The sequence below is a fragment of the Pristiophorus japonicus genome, chromosome 1 (genome assembly GCF_044704955.1).
Source record: "Pristiophorus japonicus isolate sPriJap1 chromosome 1, sPriJap1.hap1, whole genome shotgun sequence".
Classification (NCBI taxonomy): domain Eukaryota; kingdom Metazoa; phylum Chordata; class Chondrichthyes; family Pristiophoridae; genus Pristiophorus; species Pristiophorus japonicus.
In genome coordinates this window covers 9,288,670-9,309,787 of record NC_091977.1, presented here as the reverse complement: position 1 = coordinate 9,309,787, position 21,118 = coordinate 9,288,670, and the positions used below count along the sequence as shown (strand labels likewise).

Below are 21,118 nucleotides of genomic sequence, written 5' to 3'. Positions count from 1 at the left end.
GCGAAAGGGTAAAGGGCCACACCATCATCACTGCAGCAGTTCCAGTATATCGTGCCGGGGGCGTGTTTCGGGTCACACTGTCTGCACGCTCAGGTAGACGCAAAAGATCCCAGGGCTCTATTTCAAAAAGTTCTCCCCCAGTGCCTTGGCCATCATTTCTCCCCCAAGCAATGGGCTCAATTTCCCCCAGTGATTTGCACCGTCTTTTTGGCCGAAGTTGAAAAACCACACTTACCCCAATCAATTTGCACCAGCGTAACTCAGTTAGTTACGATTTTTTTAGGTCAGTATTTTTTTCAACCCAAGGGGGCGTAACCAGCCACCTACACCAATTCTGGCAAGTTTGGCCAGCTGAGAGTTACTCCAGTTATGCTTGGGCCAGCGTATGTGGCCTCTGCAGAAAAACCTTCCAGAGAATTAAGGAAAACGGTGCAGCCGATGCCCAGATACACTAAAAACACATAGCAGCAACTTACCTCCAACCCCGCCCAAAGGCTGTCCGGTCCCATTCTCGGTCCCTGGTTCACACACGAGAGAGAGGGGGAAAAAAATTCAGGGGACCGAGAATGGGACCAGACCGGCAAACCCTTCGGGTGGGGTTGGAGGTAAGTTGCTGCTGTGTGTTTTTCAATTCTTTTAATGTGTTGGGAGCTGGCTGTATGCTTCACTTTGCAGCCTCAGCTCGCATTGCATCCCTGGTTACCATGGCAGCCTGACCTTTTTTGGCACACATCAAGGCTCTGTCCCCAAAACTAAAAGTCGGGTTACACCACACCAAACTGAAGAAATCCAACACGGAAACTTTGAATTTTTTTTTGCCATACTTAGGTCCCAAAAAATCGGACTCTTCAAATATGCCAAAAAAATGCTTTGGGGAAAATTGAGCTCAATATCACCAAAAAACATTTATCCCGTGACTTAGTTATTGTCTGTTTGTGGAACCAGCTGCACTATTCCCAAAGCGAGGACAATGGCCACACTTGTCCTTTCTATGTTTGTGAAATTACTTCGGGCAGTCTCAGCTGTATTTCCTACAGTTCTGCAAAATGGATTTCAGTAACCTGTCCTGTAACTAGAGGGCACTGTCTGAGTCAAGTCTCTGCATCAGTGACCACACATAATCTCCAACTGTTTGTTATTCTTCAGGTCGTCGCAGAACTCTTTGCCATGTAACGAAGCTTCAAGGAACAATCCATATTACTGGTGTGGTTTACCTATTTCAAACAGCAGGGATATACACAATATTTCAATAAACGCTATAAATCCACTGGGAGAGGCTCAGTCCAGTATAAAAGTGGATGTGGCCCGTGTGTGTAAGTATAAAATTAAAGACTGCACTAACCGCTCCAGTCTTCCTTCTCCCTTTATTACTGGAAAGCATCTTTTGAAGTTTGGCCTCTGGAGGGGACAGCAGTCCTCCCATAGCTCATTCAAATGCCCATCCTATACACGTTAGCCCAGACAGCCTGGCCTTATTTTCTGGAGTTTAGAAAAATGAGAGATGCTCTCATTGAAACATGTAAGATTCTGAGGGCTGTGACAGGGTAGATGCTGAGCGGTTGTTTCCCATGGCTGGAGAGTTTAGAACTTAGGGGGCTTAGTCTCAGGATTAGGGGTAGGTCATTTATGACTGAGATGAGGAATTTCTTCACTCAGAGGGTGGTGAATCTTTGGAATTCTCTATCCTATAGGACTCTGGATGCTGAATCATTGAATATATTCAAGGCTGAGATCAATAGATTTTTGGACCCTAGGGGGAATCAAGGGATATGGGGATTGGGCAGGAAAGTGGAGTTGAGGTTGAAGATCAGCCACGATATTGAATGGTGGAGCAGGCTTGAGGGGCCGAATGGCCTTCTGCTCCTATTTCTAATTTCCTTATGTCAGCGTCGCTGTTCAACCAACTTAACCGTAAAAGAATAGCCAAGCTTCTGGAGCATGTCTTTTTAATGCTTGTTCTTTTGAGGGGCTAGATAATAGAATTTCTACATGAATATAACGTTGCTGACACACAGAACAAATGCAGCCCAACACTTTGATGTTATAAACTCATCATTTGCGAGCTTTCCATTAAACTCCAGTGGTTCCCTGGAAAGTTCTTTCATTGATCTCAGTCGGTCCTCTTGCAACTTACTACCTGAGCTGAACACTGCCATTAGTTTTTTTTTTAACAAGGTTTGATAACATTTATAGAGGTTAAGTTGATGATTTTTATTTTTAATTTTTCCAGTTCATCCTTTTGCTCCTCGTCAGCTGAGGCAGGAAGCCAAGACGTCAGAGAACATCACCGTATCCTGGTCAGATGAGGTTGACTACACGGGCACTAGAATGCTTTGTGAGATGGTGATCAGTGATGATGTAGTAATGACATCGGTAAGTAAATACACCGAAAAAGTTACCTTTTTATAACTACTCTCCTTTTGCCCTTTGCTGAAGCCACCAACTCTTGCTGGGATTGACTTGCTGATCATTCCCAAGTGGTCATTCCCTCTGTGTGGCTGTAAACAGCGGGGTCCGTATTTAACTCAACCTGCCCCAGGCTGCTGTCGTGACCCCGACCTACTTTCCTGGGTTGCGGGCTGGTTAAGTTTTGCAGGACGGAATGCCTGTCGCTTAGAGGGTCTGGAAAAAGTCTTTGAAAGTAAGGAGGGAGGTGGCAAGGGGTTTGGGGGAGTAGGATCGAAGTAGCTGAACAAGCAGTTGCCACTGATGGAGATGTTATAGTTGCACAGTATTTATGGTCTATTGATTGGTCGGTAGACCAATTAGCTTGATGGCAGTGGTTGGAAAGATAGTGGAATCCTTAATCAAAGAAGTAATAGAAAAATATCTAGAAACTGAAAATATACACATGCTATAAATACTTTGTAATACTTCATAATTACTGAAACAGGCCATTCAGGTTAGGTGAGTGGGCAAATGCATGGCAGATGCAGTATAATGTGGATAAATGTGAGGTTATCCATTTTGGGGGCAAAAACACAAAGGCAGAATATTATCTGAATGGTGGCAGATGAGGAAAAGGGGAGGTGCAACGAGAACTGGGTGTCATGGTTCATCAGTCATTGAAAGTTGGCATGCAGGTACAGCAAGCGGTGAAGAAGGCAAATGGTATGTTGGCCTTCATAGCTAGTGGATTTAAGTACAGGAGCAGGGAGGTCTTACTGCAGTTGTACAGGGCCTTAGTGAGGCCTCACCTGGAATATTGTGTTCAGTTTTGGTCTCCTAATCTGAGGAAGGACGTTCTTGCTATTAAGAACATAAGAACATAAGAATTAGGAACAGGAGTAGGCCATCTAGCCCCTCGAGCCTGCCCCGCCATTCAATAAGATCATGGCTGATCTGGTCGTGGACTCAGCTCCACTTATCCGCCCTCTCCCCGTAACCCTTAATTCCCTTATTGCTTAAAAATCTATCTATCTTTGACTTGAAAACATTCAATGAGCTAGCCTCAACTGCTTCCTTGGGCAGAGAATTCCACAGATTCACAACCCTCTGGGAGAAGAAATTTTTTCTCAACTCGGTTTTAAATTGGCTCCTCCGTATTTTGAGGCTGTGCCTCCTAGTTCTAGTCTCCCCCACCAATGGAAACAACCTCTCTGCCTCTATCTTGTCTATCCCTTTCATGATTTTAAATGTTTCTATAAGATCACCCCTCATCCTTCTGAACTCCAAGGAGTAAAGAACCAGTCTACTTAATCTATCCTCATAAGGTAACCCCCTCATTTCTGGAATCAGCCTAGTGAATCGTCTCTGTACCCCTTCCAAAGCTAGTATATCCTTCCTTAAGTAAGGTGACCAAAACTGCATGCAGTACTCCAGGTGCGGCCTTACCAATACCTTATACAGTTGCAGCAAGACCTCCCTGCTTTTGTACTCCATCCCTTTTGCAATGAAGGCCAATATTCCATTTGCCTTCCTGATTACCTGCTGCACCTGCAAACTAACCTTTTGGGATTCATTCACAAGGACCCCCAGGTCCCTTTGCACCACAGCATGTTGTAATTTCTCCCCATTCAAATAATATTCCCTTTTACTGTTTTTTTTCCCCAAGGTGGATGACCTCACACTTTCCGACATTGTATTCCATCTGCCAAACCTTAGCCCATTCGCTTAACCTATCCAAATCTCCTTGCAGTCTCTCGGAGTCCTCTACACAACCCGCTTTCCCACTAATCTTAGTGTCATCTGCAAATTTTGTTGCACTACACTCTGTCCCCTCTTCAAGGTCATCTATGTATATTGTAAACAGTTGTGGTCCCAGCACTGATCCCTGTGGCACACCACTAACCACTGATTTCCAACCGGAAAAGGACCCATTTATCCCGACTCTCTGCTTTCTGTTCGCCAGCCAATTCTCTATCCATGCTAATACATTTCCTCTGACTCCTCGTACCTTTATCATCTGTAGTAACCTTTTGTGTGGCACCTTATCGAATGCCTTTTGGAAATCTAAATACACCACATCCATCGGTACACCTCTATCCATCATGCTTGTTATATCCTCAAAGAATTCTAGTATGTTAGTTAAACATGATTTCCCTTTCATGAATCCATGCTGCGTCTGCTTGATTGCACTATTCCTATCCAGATGTCCCGCTATTTCTTCCTTAATGATAGTTTCAAGCATTTTCCCCACTACAGATGTTAAACTAACCGGCCTATAGTTACCTGCCTTTTGCCTGCCCCCTTTTTTAAACAGTGGCGTTACATTAGCTGCTCTCCAATCCACTGGTACCTTCCCAGAGTCCAGAGAATTTTGGAAGATTATAACGAATGCATCTGCTATAACTTCAGCCATCTCTTTTAATACCCTGGGATGTATTTCATCAGGACCAGGGGACTTGTCTACCTTGAGTCCCATTAGCCTATCCAGCACTACTCCCCTAGTGATAGTGATTGTCTCAAGGTCTTCCCTTCCCACATTCCTGTGGCCTGCAAATTTTGGCATTGTTTTTGTGTCTTCCACTGTGAAGACGGAAGCAAAATAATTGTTTAAGGTCTCAGCCATTTCCACATTTCCCATTATTAAGTCTCCCTTCTCATCTTCTAAGGGACCAACATTTACTTTAGTCACTCTCTTCCGTTTTATATATCGGTAAAAGCTTTTACTATCTGTTTTTATGTTTTGCGCCAGTTTACTTTCGTAATCTATCTTTCCTTTCTTTATTGCTTTCTTAGTCATTCTTTGCTGTCGTTTAAAATTTTCCCAATCTTCTAGTTTCCCACTAACCTTGGCCACCTTATACGCATTGGTTTTTAATTTGATACTCTCCTTTATTTCCTTGGTTATCCACGGCTGGTTATCACTTCTCTTGCCGCCCTTCTTTTTCACTAGAATATATTTTTGTTGCGCATTATGAAAGAGCTCCTTAAAAGTCCTCCACTGTTCCTCAATTGTGCCACCGTTTAGTCCTTGTTTCCAGTCTACTTTAGCCAACTCTGCCCTCATCCCACTGTAGTCCCCTTTGTTTAAGCATAGTACCCTCATTTCTGATACAACTTCCTCATCCTCAATCTGTATTACAAATTCAACCATATTGTGATCACTCATTCCGAGAGGATCTTTTACTAGGAGATCGTTTATTTTTCCTGTCTCATTACACAGGACCAGATCCAAGATGGCTTGCTCCCTTGTAGGCTCTGTTACATACTGTTCTAAGAAACAGTCCCGTATGCATTCTATGAATTCCTCCTCCAGGCTACCCCCTGCGATTTGATTTGACCAGTCGATATGTAGGTTAAAATCCCCCTTGACTACTGTCGTTCCTTTTTCACATACCTCCATTATTCCCTTGATTATTGTCCGCCCCACCGTGAAGTTATTATTTGGGGGCCTATAAACTACGCCGACCAGTGACTTTTTCCCCTTACTATCTCTAATCTCCACCCACAATGATTCAACATTTTGTTCATTGGAGCCAATATCATCCCTCACAACTGCCCTGATATCATCCTTTATTAACAGAGCTACCCCACCTCCTTTCCCTTCTTGTCTATCTTTCTGAATCGTCAGATACCCCTGTATGTTTAATTCCCAGTCTTGGCCACTTTGCAACCATGTTTCTGTAATGGCCACCAAATCATACCCATTTGTAATGATTTGTGCCGTCAACTCATTTACTTTATTTCTAATGCTGCGTGCATTTAGGTAGAGTGTTTTCATCCTCGTTTTTAAACCATGATTTTTAGTTTTTACCCCTCCTGCAGCCCTTTTATATTCAGTGGCCCTTTTTGTTTCTTGCCTTTGGTTTCTCTGCCCTCCATTTTTACTCATCTCTTTTCTGTTTTTTGTTTTTGTCTCCTTTTTGTTTCCCTCTGTCTCCCTGTATTGGTTCCCATCCCCCTGCCATATTAGTTAAACTCCTCACCAACAGCACTAGCAAACACTCCCCCTAGGACATTGGTTCCGTTCCTGCCCAAGTGCAGACCGTCCAGTTTGTACTGGTCCCACCTCCCCCAGAACCTGTTCCAGTGCCCCACGAATTTGAATCCCTCCCTGCTGCACCACTGCTTAAGCCACGTATTCATCTGTGCTATCCTGCGATTCCTACTCTGACTAGCACGTGGCACTGGTAGCAATCCCGAGATTATTACTTTTGAGGTCCTACTTTTTAATTTAACTCCTAGCTCCTTAAATTCGTCTCGTAGGATCTCATCCCTTTTTTTTACCTATGTCGTTGGTACCAATGTGCACCACGACAACTGGCTGTTCTCCCTCCCTTTTTAGAATGTCCTGCACTCGCTCGGAGACATCCTTGATCCGTGCACCAGGGAGGCAACATACCATCCTGGAGTCTCGATTGCAGCCGCAGAAACGCCTATTGAGGGAGTGCAGTGAAGGTTCACCAGACTGATTCCAGGGAGAGAGACTAGGTCAACTGGGCCTTTATTCACTGGAGTTTAGAAGGATGAGAGGGGATCTCATAGAAACTTATAAGATTCTGACGGGACTGGACAGGTTGGATGCGGGAAGAATGTTCCCGATGTTGGGGAAGTCCAAAACCAGTGGACATAGTCTTAGGATAAGGGGTAGGCTATTTAGGACTGAGATGAGGAGAAACTGCTTCACTCAGAGTTGTTAACCTGTGGAATTCTCTACCGCAGAGAGTTGTTGATGCCATTTCATTGGATATATTCAAGAGGGAGTTAGATATGGCACTTACGGCTAAGGGGATCAAGGGATATGGAGAGAAAGCAGGAAAGGGGTACTGAGGGAATGATCAGCCATGATCTTATTGAATGGTGGTGCAGGCTCGAAGGGCCGAATGGCCTACTCCTGCACCTATTTTTTATGTTTCTATTCAGCCCATCAGCTCCATGCCGGTGTTTGTGCTCTACACAAGCCTCTTCCCATCCCTTTTTCATCTAGCCCCATCAACATCTCCTTCTATACCTTTCTCTCTCATGTGCTTATCTTGCTTCCCCTTAAATGCATCTATACTATTCGCATCAACCACTCCCTGTGGTTCCGCATTCTAACCACTCTCTGGGTAAAGAAGTTTCTCCTGAATACTCTATTGGATTTATAAGTGACCATCCTATATTTATGGCCCCTAGTTCTGGTCTCGCCTTCTCTACGTCTTCTCTACGTCTACCCTATCAAACCCTTTCATAATCTTAAAGACCTCTATTAGGTCACCCCTCAGTCTTTGCTTCTCGAGAAAAGAACCCCAGCCTGGTATAACCTCTCAGTTCTGGTATTATGCTGGTAAACCTTTTTTTCACATTCTCCAGTGCTTCTATATCCTTTTTCTAATATGTTTTTCTAAAACTGTTCCCAATACTCCAACTGTTGCCTAACCAAGATTGTATACAAGTTTAACGTAACTTCGCTGCTTTTCAATTCTATCCCTTTAGAAATGAGCCGCAGTACTTCGCTTTTTTTAAAATCGCTTTATTAACCTGCGTTGCTACTTTAGTGATTTGTTTATCTGTAACTCCAGCTCCCGCTGCTCCCCCAATCCATTTAGACAATTATTTTCCAAGGAGTATGTGGCTTCCTTATTCTTCCCACCAAAACGTCATGGATTACCGGATGAGGAGATGGTACATGTGGGAACTAATGGCAGGGGAAGTGACCATGGTCAAGTGGGCAAGGCCATGGAGACATGTGAAAGCAGAACAATAATGTTGAAGTTGACCTGCTGGGGCAGGTGGCTAGAACAATTTGGAGCGGACTGAGGTGATGGAAGTGAGGAGCTTTGCAAAGGAAAGGGCACAGACTGTGGCGCTTTGAATGTGTTAAAACTAGTGGAGGGTTGAGATGGACGCACTACAGGCCTTGCGGTGATGGATTCGAATTTTGGCAGCAATAGGGGAGGGATGGCTGCTGGATGTGGGCAGGATGTAGGGAGGAAGCTGAGTGAGCCGGGCAGTACGCCAACATTTCAATCCGCCTGATGTGACAGCCAGAGAAGCTAATGGAGTTCAGGCCAAAGGCTCGGAAGTTCCAAAAAGATGGCTCCCATTCCCAGCAGAGCACCCCCTATTGTGTCAATATGGCAGAGCAGACTTTTTTTGCCTTCAGTTATTAATGAATAATTGACACACTCTAGCCTAATCTATAAATACTTTTCTATTAAAAGCATAACTACTCTGTGAGTGGAGGACCAGAGGACGCACAGCACACAGTAATATTAAACAACTTACGACCCAACACAAGATATTCCATTAGGGCTCGCTATTCGTCTCTGTATTTCTGGAAGTGGAGTAAATGGAGCAATGTTCTAAATGTCACAACTAAGCAAGCTGGTGAGTAACCGTGAGGGGCATGATCTAGTAAATAAACTGAGACATGCGGTCGATATATATAACTCATCAAACCACGAGGGGTTGATGTGGTGGATGGAACCAGTCTCGGGAACAACACAGCCTGCGTACTGTGGATTTAGGCCAGAAACCCTATCTGGATTATAAAGCATACTATCAACCTTGTAACAAGGTCCCATATTGTCGGGTGTGGGGGGGAGGGTGATAAACTATAAATGCGAGTTTTTCCCCTCCAATGTCCATTTTCCCTCACAAAATGCTTGTAATTACAGCTCCGGCAGTGAGCCTGAATGTTTGGAGAACGATTAAGCCAGACCGTACTGTGACTGTTTACTGGAAGGTAAGGGCTATTTCATTCAAATATATAAAATTCTGAGGGGGCTTGACAGGGTAGATGCTGTGGGATTGTTTCCTCGTGACTGGGGAGTCTAGGGCCATGGGTCACAGTCTCAGAGTAAGGGCTCAGCCATTTAGGACTGAGATGAGGAGACATTTCTTCACTCAGAGGGTGGTGAATCTTTGGAATTCTCTACCCCAGAGGGCTGTGGATGCTCAGTCGTTGAGTACATTCAAGACAGAGGTCGTTAGATTTTTGGATACTCGCAATCAAGGGATATGCGGGAAGGTGGAGTTGGGGTAGCAGATTGGCCACGATCTTATTGAATGGAGGAGCAGGCATGAAGAACTGAATGGCCTACTCCTAGTTCTTATGTTCTTATGACAGAAATGTTTTTTTTAAGAAGAAAGGTGAAAGTCCTGGCAAGAGACGTCACCAAGATTGAATGAGTGGGAGAAAAAAAACACTTTAGGTAGGATGTCCGGGGGCCTTAGAGAGGGTGCAGAGGAGGTACGAGAGATGAGGAACTTCAGCTACGTGGAGAAATTGGATATTCTCCTTTTTGAGCAGAGAAGGTTCAGGACAGATTTAATAGAGGTGTTCAAAATGATGAAGGGTTTTGATAGAGTAAATAAGGAGCAACTGTTTCCACTGGCAGGATGAGCGATAACCAGTTGGTTTCCATATTTACGAAAGGATACATATAAGATTATGAGTGGGCTTGACGAGGTGGATGCAGAGAGGATGTTTCCACTGAGAGGGGAGACTAGAACTAGGGGGCATAATCTTAGAATGAGGGGCCGCCCATTTAAAGCTGAGATGAGGAGGAATTTCTTCTCTGAGGATTGTAAATCTGTGGAATTTGCTGCCTCAGAGAGCTGTGGAAGCTGGGTCATTGAATAAATTTAAGACAGAGATAGACAGTTTCTTAACCATTAAAGGGTTATGGGGAGCGGGCAGGGAAGTGGACCTGAGTCCACGATCAGATCAGCCATGATCTTATTAAATGGCGGAGCAGGCTCAAGGGGTCGTATGGCCTCCTGCTTCTATTCTTATGGAACCAGAGGACACAGATTTAAGCTAATTGTCAAAAGAATCACAGAACCAAAAGAACTAGGAATGGTAGCATAGTGTTTACTGGACTAGTAATCCAGAGACCTGGACTAATGCTGTTGATGAAAAAGGAACAAGGAAGTTTCTGATCGAGAAAAAAGTTGGAGATAAAGGCGAGCGATGAGTCGCCCATCAGCTGGAAGAATATGTCCTATCCAGGGACCAAATTAAGCATAACAGTGCTGCAACAAGCTGCTTTAATCGTTCTCTCCCTCACAGCCACTTTCAGACACCAATGCGAATGGTCCAGTTTTATCCTACAATGTAACTTGGACGAGGGTGGGAAGTGTTTTGTCACGTACTACAGAGACATCGATGACCAACGCACGCATAGCCCTCGACCAAGCTGGCTACATAATTACCGTTACAGCGAAAAACAGTGCCGGAGCGTCACCCCCTTCTGTGATCAGGATCCCTCCACAGCGGAATGGTGAGTGTTTGAACTCCGGGTTTCCGGGTCAGAGGCATCATTTGTTCCCGTCAGCAATCTCAGCCTCTTTCTTTTATGGGAGTGCTCCACATCTTACCTGTATGATAACTTAACCCGGAGGTGTAACAGTAGTGGCCCCTATGTGATCTGAACTGTATCTTTGTGTCTCTCACACCTGTGAGACGAGGTTTGATATGAAAGCTGTATTTCAAATTGAACTGAACATACAGAACAGCAATCATGATTGAACTCGCTCAATTCAATCCGTAAAACTTACCATTGCATAATACTGTAATGTACAATAAGAACACGCCACACTTTCCCACATCATTGGCTTGTCTTACTTCACTTAAACAACATATCCTCCAACAATTCTAATTCTTTTAGACTCAGCGTGACACCTCACTGCTTTCTATTTAAAAGGCCCGACTGCCTCGTGGGTTGATTCCTGAGATAAAGGGATTGACTTATGAAGAAAGGTTGAGCAGGTTGGGCCTATACTCATTGGAGTTTAGAAGAATGAGAGGGGATCTTATTGAAACATATACGATACTGAGGGGGCTCGACAAGGTAGATGCGGAGAGGATGTTTCCCCTCGTGGGGGAATCTGGAACTGAGGGGCATAGTTTAAGAATAAGGGGTCGCCCATTTAGAACTGAGATGAGGAGGAATTCTCTGAGGGTCGTAAATCTGTGGAATTCTCTGCCCCAGACAACTATGGAGGCTGGGTCATTGAATATATTTAAGGTGGAGATAGACCGATTTTTGAACGATAAGGGAGTAAATGGGGAGCGGGCAGGGAAGTGGACCTTAGTCCATGATCAGATCAGCCATGATCTTATTGAATGGTGGAGCAGGCTCGAGGAGCCAAATGGCCTGCTCCTGCTCCTATTTTTTAGGTTCTTATGTTCCTGCTTCTGAAACCTGACTGAAAGCCTTTGTAATCTTAGCTGGCCTGCCTGTATCTCTGTCTCTGTTTTTTATTTTCCTCTTTTCTTGGACTGCTGGAAGGTAAGAACTGTCAAACCTCCTGATAAGTGCCCGGGACCAGAAACTGTGTGTGAGATCTTCATCAATTACTGAGACAAGTCAACAAATTGCTCATTGTATACTTTTGAAGACGACTTGAAGTAGCATATTAACTATTTAAATTTCACTGAATCTAATTTTGTGGATGTTGTGATTATGTTACTGGACTAGGAGGTAATCCGAGAACATGAGTCTTAATTCCACCATGTCAGTTTGAGAATTTGAATTCTGTTTTTAAAACTGGAAATAAAAAGCTGGTATCTGTAAAAGTGATCGTGAAGCTGTTGGATTGTCGTTAAAAACTCAACCAGTTCACTAATGTCCTTCAGGGAAGGAAACCTGCCGTCCTTACACAGTCTGGCCAACAGAATCCCACACAACGTGGTTGGCTCCGTCCTCTCAAGTGACCTAGCAAGTCGTTCAGTTGAAGGAGTCCCGCCACCTTCTCAGAGTAATCGAGAATGGGCAATAAATGCCGGCCTTGCCAGTAACGTCCACATCCCGAGTAGGAATAAGATTAAAAACTGTGGGACCTCACAGTTTTGTTGTGTTACTGGGCCACTTTACCTGATTAAAGTAACTGGAAAGGACGGATTATTCATGAGCAAGTCGAGACTAAGCAATTGGTCAGCGAATGCTGAAATCCAAACTGAAAATGGGGTCGCGGAGGCTCCCCTGGGCCAGTGGCTGAAGGTGCTGCCAAGTTTAGCACCAAGCCTTTGGTTCCAGTTTGCATTTCTGGTCTTTGCTGCAGTCGGGGTCACGGGGGCCGCACCTGTTGGCCTTTCTGTGGGCTGTGGAATGGAAAGGAATCGGCTAGGCTTTCCCGCCCCCTCTGATGGAAAGTGTCGTGGTGACATTGGGCAAGGTCAGGATCAGGCTTGCCCTCTGTGGTCCAATAGCCTGTCAACATTCACTGTCTTGGCACGTGTGACCGGTGAAGTACCAGAGGATTGCTGACGGCTGAGGAATTCCACCCCAGATAGGAGGCAGTGCCTCAGCAGAGGATGAGAATCGGGCCAAAAAAAAACAAACCCAAGGTGCTTGAAATGTGAGGGCCATTCAGCATCTGAGATGGAACGACAGGCTCCTGTCCCAAGCGGGCCACTTTGCCAGAAGCTTTCTCCTTCAGATGCTGACTGGCCCGTTGTGTGTTGACAGCATTCGCAGTGTTTTAGTTTTCATCCGGTTTTACTTTAATATTCTGTCCTGAAAATGAGATGCCGTGCTCGTTGTTTAGATTGACACACAAGGTAACAGTGTCCAGCATGGGGTTAACAGCAGGGCACAGCTGACCTGCGAGGGGTTCCTTCAATGAAACAATGCCCCTAGCTCACGTTCAGCCAGTGCTGCAGTGCCTCGTAGTTTTGTTGTTGTAGTGGACACTTTATTCAAAGTTACTGGAGAGTGACATGGGAGCAAACCCGCTGCTGTGCGTTCCTGATTATAATCACTCAGTCATCGCTGGCCGGGCCTTCAGCTGTTTCAGCCCTAAGCTCTGGAACTCCCTCCCTAAACCTCTCCGCCTCGCTACTTCTCTTTCATCCTTTAAGACGCTCTTTAAAATCAACCTCTTTGACCAATCTTTTGGTCACCTGCCCTAATTTCTCCTGCGTGGCTCGGTGTCAAATTTGAGCCGTGGGTAGCACTCTCGCCTCTTAAGTCAGAAGTCCCACACCAGAAACTTGAGCACATGAATCTAGGCTGACACTCCCGGTGCAGTGCTGAGGGAACGCCGTATGTTCAGAGGTGCTGTCTTTCGGATGAGACGTTAAACCGAGGCCCCGTCTGCTCTCTCGGGTGGCTGTGATCCCATGGCACCATTTCGAAGAAGAGCAGTGGCGTTATCCTCGGTGTCCTGGGCCAATATTTATCCCTCAATTAACATCACTAAAACAGATTATCTGGTCATTATCACATTGCTGTTTGTGGGAGCTTGCTGTGCGCAAATTGGCTGCCGCATTTCCCACATTACAACAGTGCCTACACTTCAAAAGTACTTCATTTTACTTAGTTAAAGGCGCTATATAAATACAAGTTGTTGTTGTTCTGACCATCTCGTCTCCCTACCCCCCTCCCCCTTTCAATCTGAGGCCCACAGTGCAGGAGGCCAACCAGGTTGAATCGAGTAAAAGAAAGAGGCCAGCTGGGGCTGAAGCAAAATGGTGGTGTGGGGAGTAAACGTAAAACGCAAGGGAGTGATTGTAGGTGTGAGACGGGTACTTGGGAAAAGAGGGAGAAACGGGAATAAAAACAGAAAATGCAGGAAACACTCAGCAGGTCAGGCACCATCTGTGGAGAGAGAGAGAAACTGAGTTAATGTTTTGGGTCAATGACCTAATAAGGTTTGGCAACCACGTTAGAACAGTGACTACACTTCAAAAGGTTGTGAAAGATGCGATACAAGTCTTTTTTTGTTAATCCCTGGACATTGGCACACGCTGTGAGCTCCACAGTGCCTGTTGGGAGATCACAAAAGTATTACCCCACAGGTCCTGTTTGTTCCCTTTCAGACGAGTAATCTCTGAATTTACTTTTGTATTTCCCTCCTTTTTTTTTCTAGAAAAAACTTTCACCGAAAAAGCCACTGGTGTAGGGAACGGATTCAACGTGACCTGGCCGAAATACCAGGCCGGGAGCTGTGGCTACATCGTGCAGTGGTGCAACTTCCAGAGCTCCCAACTGTGTGATTTAGACTGGCGGAAATTTCCCTCAGACTCAACACAAGCCATAATAAAATCAGGTGAAGGATTTTAAAGCGATAAATGTTTTGCTTGAGAAATCTCTCTGGCGTTTGCACTCTCTGGCTCTCTGCTGCTTGCTCTCCCCGGGTCTCAGTCTCTTTGTCTCGTTTACTTTTTCTTAAATGAAATTCGTGTTGACCAAGGTGACAAAGATAAGTACAGATTTTAAAAAAAAGGAAAGACTTGCATTTCACGACCACCAGACGTCTCAAAGCACTTTGCAGCCAATGAAATACATTTGGAGTGTAGTCACTGTTGTAATGTGGGAAATGCAGCAGCCAATTTGCACACAGCAAGCTCCCACACACAGCAATGTGATAATGACCAGATAATCTGTTTTTACTGATGTTGGTATTGAGCGTTAAATATTGGCCAGGACAACAGAGATAACTCTCCTGCTCTTACTATCATAGAAGATTACGACACAGAAGGAGGTAATTCGGCCCATCGTGTCTGTGTCAGTTGAAAAAGAGCTGTCCAGCCTAATCTCACTTTCCAGCACTAGGTCTGTAGCCCTGTAGGTCACGGCACTTTAAGTCCACAACCAAGTACTTTTTAAATGTGATGAGGGTTTCTGCCTCTACCACCCTTTCAGGCAGTGAGTTCCAGACCCCCACCACCATCTGGGTGAAATTTCTGTTTCCTCATCTCCTCTCTAAACCTTCTACCAATTACTTTAAATCTATGCTCCCTGATTGTTGATCCCTCTGTCAAGGGAAATAGGTCCTTCCAATCAACTCTATCCAGGTCCCTCATAATTGTATACACCTCAATCAGGTCTCCCCTCAGTCTCCTCTGTTCCAAAGAAAACAACCCCAGTCTATTCAATCCTTCCTCATAGCTAAAGTTTTCCAGTCCTGGCAACATTCTCATATAAATCTGTTCTACACTCTCTCTAGTGCAATCACATCTTTCCTGCAATGTGGTGACCAGAACTGTATGCTGTACTCAAGCTGTGGCCTAACCAGTGTTGTTTACAGTTCTAGCATAACCTCCCTGTTCCTATATTCGATGCCTCAGCTAATAAAGGCAAGCATTCCGTATGCCCTTTTTAACTATTGACCTGTCCCGCTACCTTTAAGGATCTATGGACATATACTCCAAGGTCCCTCTGTTCCTCCACATTGCTCAGTATCCTCCCATTTATTGTGTATTCCCTTGCTTTGTTGCCCTTCCCTAAATGCATTACCTCACACTTTTCCAGATTTAATTCCACTTTTCTGCCCAACTGACCAGTTCATCGATATCTTCCTGCAGTCTCGAGCTTTCCTCCTCACTGTCAACCACACCGCCAATTTTTGTATCATCTGCAAATTTCTTTATCATGCCCCCTACATTTTAGTCTAAATCATTAATATATACTACAAACAGCAATGGACCGAGTACTGAGGCTGCAGGGTGACTTGGACAGGTTAGGTGTGTGGGAAAATGCATGGCAGATGCAGTATAATGTGAATAAATGTGAGGTTATCCACTTTGGTGGCAAAAACAGGAAGGCAGAATATTATCTGAAAGTTGACAGACTAGGAAAAGGGGAGGTGAAACGAGACCTGGGTGTCATGGTACATCAGTCATTGAAAGTTAGCATGCAGGTACAGCAGGCGGTGAAGAAGGCAAATGGCATGTTGGCCATCATAGAAACATAGAAAATAGGTGCAGGAGTAGGCCATTCAGCCCTTCTAGCCTGCACCGCCATTCAATGAGTTCATGGCTGAACATGAAACTTCAGTACCCCATTCCTGCTTTCTCGCCATACCCCTTGATCCCCCTAGTAGTAAGGACTTCATCTAACTCCTTTTTGAATATATTTAGTGAATTGGCCTCAACAACTTTCTGTGGTAGAGAATTCCACAGGTTCACCACTCTCTGGGTGAAGAAGTTTCTCCTCATCTCGGTCCTAAATGGCTTACCCCTTATCCTTAGACTGTGACCCCTGGTTCTGGACTTCCCCAACATTGGGAACATTCTTCCTGCATCTAACCTGTCTAAACCCGTCAGAATTTTAAATGTTTCTATGAGGTCCCCTCTTATTCTGAACTCCAGTGAATACAAGCCCAGTTGATCCAGTCTTTCTTGATATGTCAGTCCCGCCATCCCGGGAATCAGTCTGGTGAACCTTCGCTGCACTCCCTCAATAGCAAGAATGTCCTTCAGGTTAGGAGACCAAAACTGTACACAATACTCCAGGTGTGGCCTCACCAAGGCCCTGTACAACTGTAGCAACACCTCCCTGCCCCTGTACTCAAATCCCCTCGCTATGAAGGCCAACATGCCATTTGCTTTCTTAACCGCCTGCTGTACCTGCATGCCAACCTTCAATGACTGATGTACCATGACACCCAGGTCTCGTTGCACCTCCCCTTTTCCTAATCTGTCACCATTCAGATAATAGTCTGTCTCTCTGTTTTTACCACCAAAGTGGATAACCTCACATTTATCCACATTATACTTCATCTGCCATGTATTTGCCCACTCACCTAACCTATCCAAGTCACTCTGCAGCCTCATAGCACCCTCCTCGCAGCTCACACTGCCACTCAACTTAGTGTCATCCGCAAATTTGGAGATACTACATTTAATCCCCTCGTCTAAATCATTAATCATAGCGAGAGGATTTGAGTATAGGAGCAGGGAGGTCTTACTGCAGTTGTACAGGGCCTTGGTGAGGCCACACCTTGAATATTGTGTACAGTTTTGGTCTCCTAATCTGAGGAAAGACATTCTTGCTATTGAGGGAGTGCAGCGAAGGTTCACCAGACTGATTCCCGGGATGGCAGGACTGACATATGAAGAAAGACTGGATCGACTAGGCTTATATTCACTGGAGTTTAGAAAAATGAGAGGGGATCTCATAGAAACACAAAATTCTAACGGGATTGGACAGGTTAGATGCAGGAAGAATGTTCCCGATGTTGGGGAAGTCCAGAACCAGGGGTCACAGTCTTAACGATAAGGGGTAAACCATTTAGGACCGAGATGAGGAGAAACTTCTTCACCCAGAGAATTGTGAACCTGTGGAATTCTCTACCATAGAGAGTTGTTGAGGCCAGTTCGTTAGATATATTCAAAAGGGAGTTAGATGTGGCCCTTGCAGCTAAAGGGATCCAGGGGTATGGAGAGAAAGCAGGAATGGGGTACTGAAGTTGCATGATCAGCCACGATCATATTGAATGGTGGTGCAGGCTCGAAGGGCCGATAGCCTACTCCTGCATCTATTTTCTATGTTTCTATGTATCTAACCACCTTCTGAACAACTCCAGAGGAATTTCATCCGCTATTTGCCCATTTCACCAGTCTGTCTATGTCCTCCTGACTGTTACTATCCCCCTCATTGTTTCCTAGTTTTGTGATATATTCAAACTTTGAAATTATACCCTGTATGCCCAAGTCTATGTAAGCTAAATGTAAGTTGGGGTGTGGAGTGGGGGGAGGGAGTTAATACTGAGGAGGACTGCAACAGATTACAGGAAGATATTCATAAACTTGCAGAATGGGCTAATAATTGGCAAAGGAATTTCAGCAGAGATAAGTGTGAGGTATTGTATTTTGGTAAGAAAAATAAGATCACATATTATGTGGAAAATAAGAATCTAAGTGGGGTAGAGAAGCAAAGGGATCTGGGGCGCAGGTACACAAATCACAAAGTAGTGAGGCAGATTAATTAGGCTATAAAAAAGCAAATCAAACACGAGGGTTTATTGCTAAAGGGATAGAATTGAAAAGTAGAGAAGTTACCATAGGGAGTAGTTGAGCGAATCGATGCACTTAAGGGGAGGCTAGATAAGCACATGGGGGAGAAGAGAACAGAAGTTTATGCTGATAGAGTTAGATGAGGAATGACAGGAGGAGGTTCGTGTGGAGCATAAATGCCGACATGGACTGATTGGGCCGAATGGCCTGTTTCTGTGCTGTATATCCTGTGTAGGTTTATGCCCCCACTCAAAGGTGTTAATCACACTGTGTGACGGTGCTTCCTGACACCAGTCCTGAAATTCCCTTTTCCCACTTTGAACCTATGACCCCTTGGCCTGCAGTTGTGGTTTAACTTGAAGTAGTGCTCGGGATTAACCCTCTCTATTCCACACAGTACCTGAGCTACCTCTGTAAGGTTGCCTCTCATTCGCCTCCCGTCAATGCCGCAAAGCCCCAGGTTTTAGTCTTAACCCGTTCCCTCTGATGTTGGAGCTCAGCACCATGTGACCTTTCTCTCCACGGGCCAAATGGCTTTCTTTGGTGCTGGAAGCATTCTATGATTTCCAGGGTTGGGATGTTTTCCCCGGTGCCTTGGCAACCAGAACTGAACGCAGTACTCGAGGTGCGGCCTGTCCCAGAGCATGGCACAGCTTCAGCCATGTGAGGACCTCAGACTGGTGCTTCACAGATTGGTCAGTTCAGCTCAGCATTCTGATCACTTTGTTCATCGCTGCGCTCAGTGAGGGACATGTCAGAGTGGAATCTTCCACCAATCCCAGTTCTCTCGGTCCCTGCTCAGCTAGTTTGGTTCCATTCATTAAGTAAAGCTCCCTCTACACTGTCCCATCAAACACTCCCAGGGCAGGTACAGCACGGGTTAGATACAGAGTAAAGCTCCCTCGACACTGTCCCATCAAACACTCCCAGGGCAGGTACAGCACGGGTTAGATACAGAGTAAAGCTCCCTCGACACTGTCCCATCAAACACTCCCAGGGCAGGTACAGTACGGGTTAGATACAGAGTAAAGCTCTCTCTACACTGTCCCATCAAACACTCCCAGGGCAGGTACAGCACGGGTTAGATACAGAGTAAAGCTCTCTCTACACTGTCCCATCAAACACTCCCAGGGCAGGTACAGCACGGGTGAGATACAGAGTAAAGCTCTCTCTACACTGTCCCATCAAACACTCCCAGGGCAGGTACAGCACGGGTTAGATACAGAGTAAAGCTCTCTCTACACTGTCCCATCAAACACTCCCAGGGCAGGTACAGCACGGGTTAGATACAGAGTAAAGCTCCCTCTACACTGTCCCATCAAACACTCCCAGGGCAGGTACAGCACTGGTTAGATACAGAGTAAAGCTCCCTCTACAGTTTTTTTTCATTTTCTACACCAGCTAACATTCAGCCTGAATGAGTGAAATAGTTGATCTAGGCGTAGTCTTGTGCTATGGGCCCATGTCACTAGGACCTGGACTGAAACTGCCCCAGACTCATTGCACAAAACTATACTACAGTCAGTTATAACTTTTTAAATGTGTGATTTGTTTTGTACAGTTTTGAGAGTGAGCTGTAATATTTTTCACAGATGCCTTTCAACCCGGAGTGCGGTACGACATTGAGGTGCACGAATGCAGGGATGACGGAGATCACTTACTGAAGCAACAGGTCGGGTACACACGTGAGCTGGGTAAGGAGGGCAACTTCAGGAGCCTAAGTGAAGTGATATCTGAGTGTGCAGCAATACCCAGCTGGCCTCAAGGGCAGTGCCACCGACCCCTGACTATCACAAAATAAAACTGCCTCGTTCGGGTGACTTTAGTTTCTTTTCTGGGTCTCCTGACCTTTGGCTGATATTCAGATCAGTGATTCAGTATTATTCAAACTAATGCGTGTGATGTGAGGAAGTGTCTGGTGAAGTTAGAAAACCACTTGTATTCACAATACTTTGCATTAAACTGAAGTAATTCCAGTCATTAGCTAATTAATGAAGATCTACGGTATTTTTTTATAGGCTTCAGTTAACTTTATAATTTTATCAAAGATGAGAAACTGATTACACTGGCAATAGGGTCGCTAACCAAAGGACACAGATTTAAAATAATTGACACAAGAACCAGAGAGAAGATGAGGAGAATTTGTTTTACACAGCGAGTTGCTAGGATCTGGAATGCGCTGCCTGAAAGGGCGGTGGTAGCAGATTCAGAAGTAACTTTCAAACGGGAATTGGATAAATACTTGAAAAGGAAATACTGTATTTGCAGGGCTATGGGGAAAGAGCAGGGGAGTGGGTCTAATTGGTCAGCTCTTTCAAAGAGCCGACACAGGCACGATGGGCCGAATGGCCTCCTGTGCTGTGTCATTCTATGATTCCATGATGACAGGGCACACCTGTGTGGAACAGTGAGCTGCCATTTCACGAGCCAGACCTGTGTGGAGGCAGGAAAGAAAGGGAGACTTCTATTTAGCATCATAGGCAGTCCCTCGGAATCGAGGAAGACTTGCCTCCACTCTTAAAGTGAGTTCTTAGGTGGCTGAACAGTCCAATACGAGAGCCACAGTCCCTGTCACAGGTGGGGCAGATAGTCGTTGCGGGAAGGGGTGGGTGGGTGGGACTGGTTTGCCGCACGCTCTTTCCACTGCCTGCGCTTGATTTCTGCATGCTCTCGGCGATGAGACTCGAGGTGCTCAGCGCCCTCCCAGATGCACTTCCTCCACTTAGGGCGGTCTTTGGCCAGGGACTCCCAGGTGTCAGTAGGGATGTTGCACTTTGTCAGGGAGGCTTTGAGAGTGTCCTTGCAACGTTTCCGCTGCCCACCTTTGGTTTGTTTGTCATGAAGGAATTCCGAGTAGAGCGCTTGTTTTGGGAGTCTCATGTCAGGCCTGCCCAGTGGAGCTGATCAAGTGTGGTCAGTGCTTCAGTGCTGGAGATGTTGGCCTGGTCGAGGATGCTAATGTTGGTCCTCCCAGGGGATTTGTAGGATCTTGCAGAGACATCG

General features: G+C 45.4%; 1 protein-coding gene across 3 annotated transcripts in view; it reads left to right on the top strand.

The window, feature by feature from the left end:
* lifra (LIF receptor subunit alpha a) overlaps positions 1–21,118 on the top strand; it is a 239,065-nt gene that overhangs the window by 205,672 nt on the left and 12,275 nt on the right. For all 3 annotated transcript variants that reach the window (XM_070877348.1, XM_070877341.1, XM_070877356.1), the window contains exons 10-16: positions 1,147–1,313; positions 2,231–2,373; positions 8,589–8,754; positions 9,045–9,112; positions 10,442–10,652; positions 14,245–14,424; positions 19,708–19,809. In XM_070877348.1, coding sequence (XP_070733449.1) covers positions 1,147–1,313; positions 2,231–2,373; positions 8,589–8,754; positions 9,045–9,112; positions 10,442–10,652; positions 14,245–14,424; positions 19,708–19,809 — 1,037 coding nt within the window. The remainder of the gene's footprint in view (positions 1–1,146; positions 1,314–2,230; positions 2,374–8,588; positions 8,755–9,044; positions 9,113–10,441; positions 10,653–14,244; positions 14,425–19,707; positions 19,810–21,118) is intronic.